Here is a 13,100-nt window from a genome sequence, read left to right on the forward strand (position 1 = left end):
TGTAAAAGTGGGACAAGAACAGCTACTTTTAGAAAATCTGATCTCTGGGGGATGATTGGCAGCTGAAGAAGTTTCTAATCTGGATCTTTGAAAGCTTCTTATTACCCTTCTCATTCCCTGCCCCACTCCCACCCCTGGGAGAAACTCCCCTAGCTGATCTGTGGACTGTTGTTATCTTTCTGCCGTTGGCTAATTAGCACAGTCTCTTTGGTGCCCTTGAGGCCCTTGCTTCTGTCCCATAGCAGTTGTTTATCTGATGATCTGCTTGGCTCTGGCAACTGATGTCCAAACAGACAATAACTCTTCAGGAGATGCTAGCATGTGGGTCACACGACTTTCCTCCTGACTACGCTGATGGTGAGGTACAGCTCCATCCAGGCTGTGCTGGGCACTCACCAGCTTGGTGCAAACACGGGAGAATAAGGATGCCATTGCAGGTAAAGTGGCATTTCCCAGAAGCCTTTTGGTTGTGTGGGTCATTTCAGTTTAATGCTCAGCTCAACTGTCACCTTGGGAGACCTTGCAGGTTTCATTGAAAGTCGTAAATCTTGTACATGGCCCTAATATACCTGGCTGCTGCCAGGCACACCTTGGACGTGTGCCTCCCAAGGCACATTTCTGGCCGAGAGCCAAGGGGCCCACAGGCTGCACCCACATGGAGACTGTGATAGGGTAGGGCGAGATGGTGCCTTCTACCCTGCCTGGGAGTGGGCGTGGCGGGCGGGCTCTCTGCTTCCATAGGCTCTGCTTCCATAGGCTCTAGCAGCAGCAGAGGAACTTGAAATAAGAGTGAAGACAGCAATGAAAGGCCAGAGCCAAGAGGGCTCATGCAGTGGGCAGACAGGTTAGCGCCCAGATGAGGCAGAGGTGCCTCACATACCCCAGGCTTGGTTGGAAGCTACTCTGTCCAGCAGAAGCTTCGTGACCACAGCGGAACAAACTTTACCCAGGACTCTTTATTATGTCTGGGGGAAGGAAGGTGTCTGCCTCTCTAGGGGAGAACAGTTTGAGACCCTCAAACTTCAGAGGCTGTGAGCATCTCCAGGAAAATGCACAGGCCTGGCCCAAAATTGCTGCTTCTCTAGGTCAAGGGCGAAGCCTGAGACTCTGAGACTAGGGCGCTTGGTGTTAGGCCTGAGAATAAACCCAGCTTCTACCCCGTCAAACCTTATGATCTTAGAGAAGCTAGTTTAATATCTTTCTATGAAATGGGGTTAATGCTGCAGAGATGTAAAGATTACGTGAGGTATATATGTCAAGTCGTAAGTGATCAAAAGATGGTACTTATTATTGGTGTTATTATTGATACATAGAAGAGTAAGTTTAAAAGGTTAGGCAGAGGGGTAAGACCACATGGAAAATAGAAAAGTTAGCATAAAAACCCAGTAATCTTCAAAATAGGTCATATCTTGAAATTCGTTTGCAGGAAGTGACTTTTAACTATTAATATTTTTTTTAGTCTTTTAAATAATTAACTTATTCACACATAACAGCAGGCATACAGTCAAACTTCTTTTTCCCATTTTTTCCTGCTATCCTTCTTGCTCCTGGCCCCCCCATAACACAGGTACCCACTTTTCATGATGTACAATAATAACAATAGGAATAATAATTACATTTATTTATTACTAACTACATTGTGCATACTGTTCTGAGTACTTTATGAATATAAACTTGTGTACAAGCTCTGAAGCAAATGCTCTTATTCTATCCTTTTTATGAATGAGGAAACTGAAGCACAGAGAAGTTAAGTAACTTGCCCTTTGTCACTCAACTATGTGGTAGAGCAGGGCTTTCAAACTAGATGGTTCAGCCTTGGAATTCATAGTTTTATCCTTTTATCATTCTTCAAGAGTTTCTTTATGAAATTGCAAACAAATATAAAGATATTTGTTTCCCCTCATTTTTTTCCCCCAAAAGGTAGCATCTTGTTCTCATTGTTCTGCCCTTTTACTTTATTGAATGCGTAACTCGGCTTATTACAAGTCATACCACCTCAGGACAGAGAGCTTCCTCATTCTTTTTCACAATACTCTGTGATTTTGATCAAAGACCCTGCCCTTTATGGCTCAGACAGGAAGTAGAGACTGACCTGGATCTTTATACCTGTCCTGCTGGTCATTGTGGGAGGGAGGGGCTAACTGAATAAACCTCTGTCTGTCAGACAGGTCTTTTAATTGAGGGATGCTATTAAGGTTCAACATTGGAAATGAGAGAAGCAAGGGGAAAAAAGGAAGAAAACTTGTCAAACCAGAAGCATTTCCAATAGTATTAGATGTCACACACAAAAGAAATACTTAAGCAAAACAGTTGTTCTGTGTTCTTGCAGAATCAGCAACCAGGGACTAACCTAAAATAGTTGCCTCTCGGCAACCAGTTCCCTTCCTAAATGTGAGGCTGCACTGAATTCACGCCTCTGCAGCAAGGATTGGCAACATGGAAGGAATAGCACAGTTCTCCCAGGGGTCTTGAAGGCACAAGGGGGTAAAAGAGAGAGAATCCCCAGAAGGTGCCTCAAAGGCTCACCGCTGTTAAGTAGCAGAGTTTAACTTTTGGACTCTGATCCTTTCAGGGTGCATCTATCTATAAGCAGTGGACTTTAATCCACTTTTTCTTTTTTTCCTGGCACTTTCTTGCTGGTGCCTTCTTGACAACCATTTCCTCCTTTGATTTGTCTCTCCAGTTACATGTGTTAAGCTGACCGTCAAGGTCTGCTCCCCAGAGTTAAGCTGCAGAGGGAGTTTTCCCAGGGCCAGGGCCTCTTAGGAAGATGAATTCAATGGGAGCAAATTGATGATTTCTCTCTAATACACCTCCGTGGTCTGGGAAGACCTGGGTTTAACAAAACGCTATTTTGGTTAGAAGGAAAAATTAATATTGACAGACTCGAATCCAGAAAGAGGAAGCAGGTATTAAGTTCATTTTGAAAAAATAAGAGTTCAGGTTAGGGGCAGGATAGGTAAGGGAAATTTTCCTTGCCTCCCTTTTGAGATATTTGCCAAGAATGAGAGTCATATTTCATATTCAATTTTAAGGCACTTTTCATAGCTATAGAAAGCATTTTCTTTAAAGCGTATATATCTGTATTGCTCTAGTGTTTCTCTTAGAAAAAACACACGTTAATTTTCTACATTCTATTCTGGCAGAAATAGATTCCCTTTTTTCCCCCATGTAACTTATATCCAAACCTGTTTTTCTTATAAAAGGTGCTCACTGGTTTTTGTTTTGCTCATCACCGAGGATGGGCTAATGGCAGCTTAAAAGAAGTCGTATCTTGTTTTTTACTTGGACATCGTGGTACAGTTTGTTTTAGCATACTCCATGTTGCCGAAGATAAAAGTAGAATTTTATCTCTGAAAGAGCTTTAGTGCATAGCCTGTGCCCTCCAGCCTGCCAGCCTCGGTGCTACTCTCACTGGGGTCTCGGGATGGCCTGAAGTGACCTACAGCCCCGCCAGGAGGCAATGGGAAAATGCAGGTGAGAGATGAGCAGGGTCCCCGTGCATGGTAAACCTGTTGCTTGTTGTTATTGTGATTTACACAGTGGACAGGATCACCCCCCTTCCCCTACCTCAGAGACGTCAGCTAACGACCGAAGATGGTGTGCCTGGGAAAGGCTGTGCACAGCTATTTTAACGTACGCAAAGTACACTGTCGGTCGGGGTCATTGCCAGGGCAGCAATAAGGAAATACAGCTACCCCTGCTCACATGTCATGTCCTTCAATAGCGCAAAAACTTGCTTTGCTGATACTTGACTCCCCTGAGGTTTTTTAGAGGCCTGGGAGGAGAGAAGGCTTCACAGGACTACCTGCTTCCACCGAGTCCCCTGTCTAATTTTGTGACAGTCACAGAAGGCTCTGTTTTGCAGGAGAGGAAGTTGACGGTCTGGGAAGGGCAGGGACTCACTGGCCCAGGTCCCAAGGGTGGAGGGATACAGACCTCTGTCTGACCCCAAGTCCTGTGCCCTATGGGGGCTGCCTCTGGAAGAAGAAGTGGGGAGAGAATCTGGCATCATCTGTAAATAGACAACAAACAAGGGAGGGAGGAGCTAGGAGAACAGATTCAGGAGATTTCTTTTTTAAAAATAGAATGATAGGGAAGAAATGTGGCCTTAGAAAAGTGGAGGAATCTGAAGTCTCAACATACAGAGCTAATCTGTAATCTGGACCAACGTAGAAGGGTCCATATCCTTTCAGAGACTCTGAGAAACCCTAACAAGTTAAGATTCAGTGACAGCCCAGGTATTACTTTTTGAACTTTATAAAAAATGGAGTCATCTTGGTCCTTCTCGCTCAGTATGGTATCTGTGAGGTTCATTCACGTGGCTTCCTGTTGTCCTGGTTTTTGTTCATTCTTCTCTGCAGAGTATTGCCTTAGATGAATAGTCATCAATTTATCCGTTCTACTGTAACTGGACATTTGGATTATTTCCTGTTGGGGGCTATTACCCCACATGCTGTGGTCATGCTGTGGTGAGCATGTTTGCTCGCTATGGGCTGTATGCCCAGGAGTGGGATTTCTCTGTCATAGGTTATGTTTAAGTTCAGTTTTCATAGAATTCTGCCACTCGTCACAGTGGATGTACAAAGTAGGTTCTCACCAGCAATGTGCGACAATTCCAGGTGCTGCACATGGTCACCAACACATTGTAGCCATTCTGGTATCGCATTGTGATTTTAGTTTGCATTTCTCTGGCTTCTAATGAAATTAAGATGCACATTCATTTTATTTTTTTATTTTTTTTGCCCTCACCAAAGACGTGCATATTGATTTTAGAGGGAGGGAAGAAAGGGAGAGAGAAGGAGAGAAACATCAATCAATTGCCTCTTGTATGCACCCTGACTGGGAACCAAACCTGCAACCTAGGCATGTGCCCTGATCAGGAATTGAACCCGTGACCTTTTGGTCCATGGAACCAACCAACTGAGTCACACTGGCCAGGGCAAGATGCATGTTCCATTTAAATGTGATGATTAAACAGAGCCAGATGTTTAGCCCGGGTCTTTGCATCACAGATACTGCAGCTTTCTTAGGCAGCCCTTTCATGCTGGTAGTAAAAGCAAGAGGCCATTACTGTCCAGACTTCTTCCACACCCCCTGACTGGCTTTATATTCTTGCAGTATAAAGAAGAAAAGTGGCTCTAGGAAATCAATCAAGGCCACCCGGGACCAAGTGCCTACATACGTGTATAACATGAATTTTGAGAAGATGGGCAAATGCATCATAATAAACAACAAGAACTTCCACTCATCGACAGGTAGGCGCTGTAGGCATGGGCTGACCTTGCCTGTTCCCTTCCAGTTTCTTCAGCTTGGCTTAAGGCTTGTATCAGATGTTCAAAAGAGAATGCTGTGCCCATCTGCTGTGGCAGACAGCCCCTTCGTAGATGGTATTTGCATGTCCAGGAGAAAGGGATGTAGAGAAATTAGGAACTTATAGTCTGCAGTCCCACCATGTGCATGAGCTTGGATTCCAAGGGGAGCTATTGGCCTTGACTGCAGCTCAGTTACAGCTTAGCTGCGCTTGGCGCCTGGCCAGATGATGCCACATGCAGTATTCAGCCAGGGATTGCTCATCATTGCTTGATCCCCATAGGGATGAATATCCGGAATGGAACGGACAAAGATGCCGAGGCTCTTTTTCAGTGCTTCCGAAGCCTGGGTTTTGATGTGGTCGTCTACAATGACTGTTCTTGTGCCAGCATGAAAGATTTGCTGAAAAAAGGTGCGTGCCTACCCTACTCCCAGCCCCGGCACTCTTCCTGCTCCTGATAGGGGCAGGGCCACAGCTAGTTTCTGGAGTGTGTTTTGCAGAACACAGGGATTTCAGTTTAGGAAGCTTTTACTTCTGGGCTACTCCATACCTGTCTTCGGGGTAATGGGTCTCTTTCAGGAAACTTAGATCTTTCCCTAAAAAGATGAAGTCAGCTTATATGACAGCAAGAGAAGAAATAGGATCTTTCTCTACAGAACAGTCTCGATATCAAAAGGCTAAATCCTAAGAAAGTAACAAATTGACATCATTCTGCCTACCACACAGTTAATCTTAAACTTTTCCCTAGTAGATACAGAAGAGTAATCTCCATATACCTCAGAATGACTGCACCCCTCCCCCAGGCCCTGACAAACACCATTCTGCTTTCTGCCTGTGAACTTGACTTCTAGGTACCTGTTAAAAGGAATCATCAAGTCTTTGTCCTTTAGCGACTGGCTTCTTTCACGTAGCATGATGTTTTATTTACTTTCACAAATGCTTGCACAACCCTTACGATGTGGCCTACCTTACAAATATTAACTCATTTAATCGGTACTACCATATCCATTTTACAGACAGGGAAACCAAGGCACAGAGTGGCAAAAGAACTTGCCCTGTGTCACAGACCTAACAAACAGTGGGGTCACCCCCTTCAGCACCCCAAAATGCTACCTCCCAGCAGCTGCCTGAACTCCTTCCATGGGTGGGGCTCATTTCCTCAGGAGGCAGCTCCATTCTGGTTTCAGACTGAGTGAGCATTCTAGAATTCTCTCTGTAACTCTTCTCCACTGGTCTTCCTCCTTCTCTCTGGAGGGGTGCACCTCCTGCGAAGAGCTTTCTGTCAGTGGGAGCTGCCACGCTGGAAGGGGACCCTACCTCTGAGGTCCCACAGGGCTCGCTTTAACTTCCCAATGTTCACACCGCCCCCTTGCAGCTTCTGAGGAGGACCACAGAAACTCAGCCTGCTTTGCCTGCGTCTTACTAAGCCACGGGGAAGAAAACTTGATTTATGGAACAGACGGCATGACCGCCATCAAGGACTTGACAGTCCACTTTCGGGGGGATAGATGCAAAACCCTCTTAGAGAAACCCAAACTCTTCTTCATCCAGGTAATCTCTTTTCAAAGCCAACTGCACTGAACACGGGCAAAGGTTACGGAGTGACTCGTATCATCTTTACAGATCTACGTGCTTTTTTGGATTGGGGATATGCAAATTTGGGTTTTGTTTTCTACCTCTAAAATCAGTGGTTCTCAACCTTCCTAATGCCGCGACCCTTTAATACAGTTCCTCATGTTGTGGTGACCCCCCAACCATAAAATTATTTTCGTTGCTACTTCATAACTGTAACTTTGCTACTGTTATGAATCATAATGTAAATATCTGATATGCAGGGTGTATTTTCATTGTTACAAATTGAACATAATTAAAGCATAGTGATTAATCACAAAAACAATATGTAATTATATATGAGTTTTCCGATGGTCTTAGGCAACCCCTGTGAAAGGGTCGTTCGACCAGGTTGAGAACCACTGCTCCAAATGCTTGGCTTTCGTGTTTACTTCAGGTCACAGATCATGAGGGTGTCTTTAAGACATTGCAGTACCTGTATTTGCTGTGCTGACTCAGCATCGATTTAGTCCCTCATCAGGTCATCACTGAGCTCCTAGTGCATGCCATGCTCAGTTCTAGGCTCTGGGACACAGCAAGGGACAGCACACGTCTCTATTCCCAACTCCACGCAGTGATCTCTGCTTTGCTGTTTAGGCATGCCGGGGGACAGAGCTCGATGACGGGATCCAGGCCGACTCGGGGCCTATCAGTGACACAGATGCCAGTCCCCGCCATAAGATCCCAGTCGAGGCCGACTTTCTCTTCGCCTATTCCACAGTTCCAGGTATGAAGTCTGTAGTCTGCGAACGGGACCATTCCTTCCACCCTCCACGTGCAGGCTTGGGGCTGTATTAGTTTTCCATTGCCGCGACGGTCAATTCCCAAAAACACAGTGGCTTAACACACGCAAAGGTATGATCTTACGGTTCTGAAGGTCAGAATTCCAAAACGGGCTGGTAGGGCTGCATCCCTCCCGGGGGCTGTAAGGGATAAAATCCATGCCCTGGCTTTTTCCAGCATGTTAGACCCTCCCGCATGCCTTGGCTTTGGCCCCTCCGTCCAGCTCCAGCATCAGCAACCTCACATCCCTCTGATCCTTCTTCTGTCCTCATGTCACACTCTGACCACAGCTGGGAAAGGCTGCCCTCCTGTAATGACTCCTGTGATTAGATCAGACCCACGTGGATAGTGCAGGATAATCTCCCATTCATTTCCTTAACCGTCATCACATTGGCACAGTCCTTTTCGCCATGTCAGGTAACACAGTCCCAGGTTCCCAGGTGAGGGCACAGACACCCCTGGGACCATTATTCCGCACACCTCAGGGGTCTATTCACTTTTCTCTCCAAGAAAGCAGAATTTCTCATTTATTACTACTGTTACCAGGTAAGTGTAAGAGGAAATATTGCTATAGCACTTTAAATTTACAAGTGATTTTCATGACTTTTACCACATAGTTTTATAATAACTGTGTAGGTAGTTAGGAAAGTTGTTATTGCTGTCCTGATTTTATAGATGAAAAAAAAATGAGCTTCGGTGAGCTTAAGTGATGTGCTCAAGGTCACACAGAGATTTCAGGATAAAGCTATATAGCTCAGACCAGGATTCCTTTATACCAGAAGCTATAAACAGACACCAGAAAATGCCAGTAATGAGATAACACGCTCTATGTTTGCCTGAATCAGCTCAGTGAAAAGCTTTCCTTCGTTTCAGGTAAAAACCATCACTAAGTCAGAATTCTCCCAGTTGTACTGTAGTCTGTAAAGAGTTCGATACGAAAGTATTAGTTACAGTAAATCATTCAGTGTTTGGAAAGCCAACTCTGGCAGGATCTACAGATCAGATTTTGTGAGAATGACAACTTCACAAGTTTTAAAGTTTAAGAAAATAGTTTGGTCTTCCTGCTCTTGAGAAGGAGGTGGTGTGAGGGGGGCATTTGTCTCTGAGCAGACTCAGTGACTGGGTTCTAGGTGCTCTGAGCAGGATCTGGGGAAAGTCAAGGAAGAAGGGTGAACCCTCAGGAGACAAGTAAGAGAGGCTTCCCTAAATAAATTTTTTTAAAAAGGCCATCATAACTAAGTCTTAGAAAACCAGGCAGAGGGAAGAGAAAGATGGCTAGATGGCTTACTGGAAAGAGTGCGTGAACTCCTAAGACTGCAGCTCAGGTTGTGTTAGTGAGCCCAGGCCCACTAACAGAGGTTTATTTCTCACAGTTCTGGAGGATGGCCAATTCAGTTTGTGATGAGGGCTCTCTTTCTGGCTTGTAGACAGCTGCCTCCTCACTGTGTCCTCACATGGCAGACAGAGAGAGAGAGAGAGAGAGAGACAGAGAGAGAGAGACAGAGAGACAGAGAGAGAGAGAGAGAGAGAGACAGAGAGAGACAGAGAGAGAGACACAGAGAGAGACACAGAGAGAGACAGAGAAAGAGGGGGATTTCAAACCTGGACAGGCAGACAGGGAGCCCCATTGTGGTAGGCCCTGTGTGCTGTGCTAAGCAGCCTGAACTTCACCATGATATGGGGTGCAAGAGAACTACTTTAGGTAGGAAAGTCACAAGGTGAGATTTGTGTTAATACAATAGTTGTCCCAGAGACCATATAGGACAGGGGTTAGGGGATCCAGAACTGGGGGCAACGGAGATGGCAGCATATGTCCAGCCTCAGCAGGTGCCTGTATTGAATGAGAGAACATAGGTGACACCCCCCACAAACGAAATGCGTTGCCATGCCGCTAACGCTGTGGCGCTCAAGTCCGCTTGTTGGTAGTTGCCCTCTGTACTGCAGGAAAAAATTCTGAATGCACCTCAGTCACATTATACAGATCGGTTATTGCTGTTGATTGTACATTTATTCAATAACTGATTATTATAAATGATAATGATGATGATCCAGTTCTCATCAAACCGATGTGACCAGTTGGCAGGAAGAAGCACAGCTAGCTCATCACATAAACCAAACACAGCTTCTGTTTTGCGCTGTCCTTTTAAATTGGGGTATGGAGGCGCTGGAATCTTCTCTTGCTCCCGAATGAAAAAAACTCCAGCAGGTCCATAGCACTGCGCTGGTGCTAAGCTGTTCGGCAGTATTGCAGTCCGAGGCTGCCACCACACTATAACCAGTGTGCGCAGGCTGAGAAAAGAATTAAAATGCTGAACCTGACGTGGCTTTAAATTTCTCCCAATTCCACATCAGCCCTGCTGCCTGGCTGAGGGGCTGAAGGACCTTGACCATCCAGCTTTCTCTCCTCTTCCTTCATGTGTCAAATCCCTTGTTAAAGTCTCCTGAGGTCAAAGATGGGAGGGAGGCAAAGAGGGAGGGCGGTGAATTAAGGGTAAGTCCCAGATCCCATGGTCGCCTGGCTTCCTGTGCTCTGGACCAGGGAGATGCTTTCCTCCTGGGCATTTTCATGAGTCCCCGGGTCCCCTGGACCTGCTTCTCCTTGTCGCTTGGATTTGCTTCTCTGTTCTTGGTTCTGCATTGTGATTCTTTCCTCAACTCCTGGCCGTCCTCCTGGGCATGTGGCTAGCTTCTTCCTGCTGAGGTCTCCTTGCCCCTTCAAGAGACCCTGTTGGACAGGACCCAGGGCAAACCAACAGCCAGCTTCCTCTGCCACGGACCACGTGTGGCCCCCGCAAAACACACCCACGCCCCACAGGCCAGCCCGCTCAAGGCAGCAGGCACTCCTGGCCCGGCCCCTATGACAGCTGGCCATTCAGCCACCTCTCACCCCCAGAGTTCCTCAGCAAGAACCAGCCTGCAGTTCCCCCTCATCAGCAGGAACGCATCTCAAAATTCCCTGAGGTCCCCTGCTCGGATTAGAAAGTAGCACTCACCCCTGAGGGTGATGAGGCGTTCCAGTTATGGAACGGTTCGCTGGCCTTTCCTTTGGAAGGCTCCCTGTTGGGCATGTCTCTGACACTTACCTGTGCTGGGCCACCACCCTGTTTGTTGAGCGTCCTCACACAGCCCTCTACACCTAAGATGGTTGCTCTCTCAGCACACCAGCATACCTCTCCTAAGAGACCTGCATGCAGAGTAGAGGGAAATAACTATAGAAAGCTTGTGTGAAGGCCCCAGACACCGAGAGCCGCTCTCAGTGGTGAGTGGGGCCGCGGCCCGCCGATCTGATCGTCTTCCTCTCTCTCTGAAGGCTACTACTCGTGGAGGAACCCAGGAAGTGGCTCGTGGTTTGTGCAGGCCCTCTGCGCCACCCTGAACGAGCACGGCAAGAGCCTGGACATCTTGAAGATCCTCACCCGAGTGAACTACAAGGTGGCCAGGAACTTTGAGTCTCAGAGTGACGACCCCCGCTTCCACGAGAAGAAGCAGATCCCATGTGTGGTCTCCATGCTCACCAAGGAACTCTACTTCTCGAAATAACCATTCCAGGGCTGCGATTTGTCTGAAAAGCAACGGATTATTTGTTGAATTTTTTTTTTGTTTGTTTGTTTTGTTTGACGCTCTTGAAATATCTATAAATTCTGAAGGATTTTTATTTCAGGAAAATTTGTCGATTCAACAGGAAAGAAACTTCCTGGTGCTGTCTTATGGTCTTTGAATGTTCACAATGTTATCTATTTGATGGCTTTGTAATTTTCTCAAGATTATTTTTTGTCTGTCTTTTTCCTCCTGTTGTCACATGTGACACATACAACAAAAATGACCTCTGCAGGTGCCTCCTGGCTGTGTCCACTGTGACTGGAGGTAACATTGGTGGACAGTCAGAGTCATGTTTATCCCTGGCAAAAAAAAAAGTCCCAGTGCTTGACAAAGCACAGCCAAAGAGACACTCACTCCCCTGTAAGGCAGAAGGTGGGTATAGAGCGTGGTCTGAGGGATTTTTCAGCAACTTAGGGCAGGTCCTCATGCAGAGATTCCCAGATAAGTTACAGGGGGAAATCATTTAATGATTCTGTTATGTATGGATCAGGATCCAGCCAGGAAAACAGAAGCCATTCTAGGTGTTGCAATAGAGAGAATTGAATAGAAGAAATTGACTTACAAAGATGTTAAAACAGAAGCCAGATAAAAGGAAGCTGTTAACCACCTAGAGCTGTGAGGTAGTGTGTTTCCCTGAGTCCAGAAACTGTTGTCATTTACGGGAGCTGGAACCACGCTGAGTACTGCCTGTTGGGAGGTAGGACCACCGAGGAGAGGAGCTATGGGAGACGGTGCCACGGCAGGACAAAGCCGCTGCCGGAGAGGGGCCACTCCAGATGAGTCATACGTGAGAAATACCCTCTCTCTTCACCTGTTCTTCTGCGCTGGAGTCTTCCTCCAGCACCTGCCCTTCCAGCCCCACCTGGAAGCCAGCTGACAAGGGCCCTGGGAAGTGTATTTCCCTGCAGAGCAAGGGAGAGTGAATGGGGCAGGGAAGGAAAAAGAAGGGGATATAAGAGTGCTCATAATGTGAACAGAGTTACTTATATGCCCTGACGTTCAGCGAGTCTGCCATTCAATCATTTATTCGTTCGGTTGTCAGATAATCTACATATTGTCCGGTATGTGAAAGATAATCTGTTTTAGCTTTAATAGATACCTGAAACTTTTTAGATTATCCCAAGTCTTATTCTGAGTCATTTTTTTGTTACCTCTAATTCTCTTAAGTGGGGGGAAATTTATGGCAAAGATTTTTGCACTTTGTTTTCAAGGTGCTGTTATCTTTTGAATTCTTGTTAAATTATTCTGCCTAATAACTGGTTTACAAACGTTCTTATTTATTGATTAAAACATGGTTGCTTAATTTCTAACCTGCTCGGTTTCCTTTCCTTTTGAAGTGTTGTGTTTTTGTGGCAGTGGGGAAATGAGAAAACAGGAAAAGAATTGCCCTTATTAACTTGACCTCAACACAAAATATAACTCGCATTTCTTCTGAAGCTAAAACACTAATAAAATAATAAGCAATCACTTAGGAAACACTGAAACTCTTCACAGAAAGGGTTAATCAACTTATAAAACTGTTTGTAATGGACTGCCATTTATTAATTTGGCAGCAAATCGCATGGTGTAAAACTGTCTTCTTTCAATAAGAAAACTAATTTAGGGTCAGTTTATTAGATTTGTCCCTGGTTTCCTGCCATCTAAAATATACCAAATATTCAAAATTTAAGTGGAGATCAGGAATCAAGAATCAACAAGCATCTAGCCTACTTTCCCTACAATTCACAGGCTGTTCTTTGGGAAATAGACTGTCCTACTAAAAGTCCTTATTATAAAAATAAATATGCCTACA

The 13,100-nt window shown here is 45.7% G+C and overlaps 1 protein-coding gene across 2 annotated transcripts in view; it reads left to right on the forward strand.

Annotated features, from left to right (window-relative positions):
• The window catches only part of CASP7 (caspase 7), a 33,462-nt gene extending 20,860 nt beyond the window's left edge, over nt 1-12,602 (forward strand). For both annotated transcript variants that reach the window (XM_090278633.1, XM_090278632.1), the window contains exons 3-7: nt 5,122-5,258; nt 5,597-5,725; nt 6,690-6,865; nt 7,523-7,652; nt 11,019-12,602. In XM_090278633.1, the coding sequence (XP_090134759.1) occupies nt 5,122-5,258; nt 5,597-5,725; nt 6,690-6,865; nt 7,523-7,652; nt 11,019-11,248 (802 nt within the window). In that variant the 3' untranslated portion in view covers nt 11,249-12,602. The remainder of the gene's footprint in view (nt 1-5,121; nt 5,259-5,596; nt 5,726-6,689; nt 6,866-7,522; nt 7,653-11,018) is intronic.
• Nucleotides 12,603-13,100: the final 498 nt, after the last annotated feature.

Source organism: Furipterus horrens, unplaced genomic scaffold (assembly GCF_987537825.1).
Source record: "Furipterus horrens unplaced genomic scaffold, mFurHor1.1.pri manual_scaffold_5, whole genome shotgun sequence".
NCBI classification, from domain to species: domain Eukaryota; kingdom Metazoa; phylum Chordata; class Mammalia; order Chiroptera; family Furipteridae; genus Furipterus; species Furipterus horrens.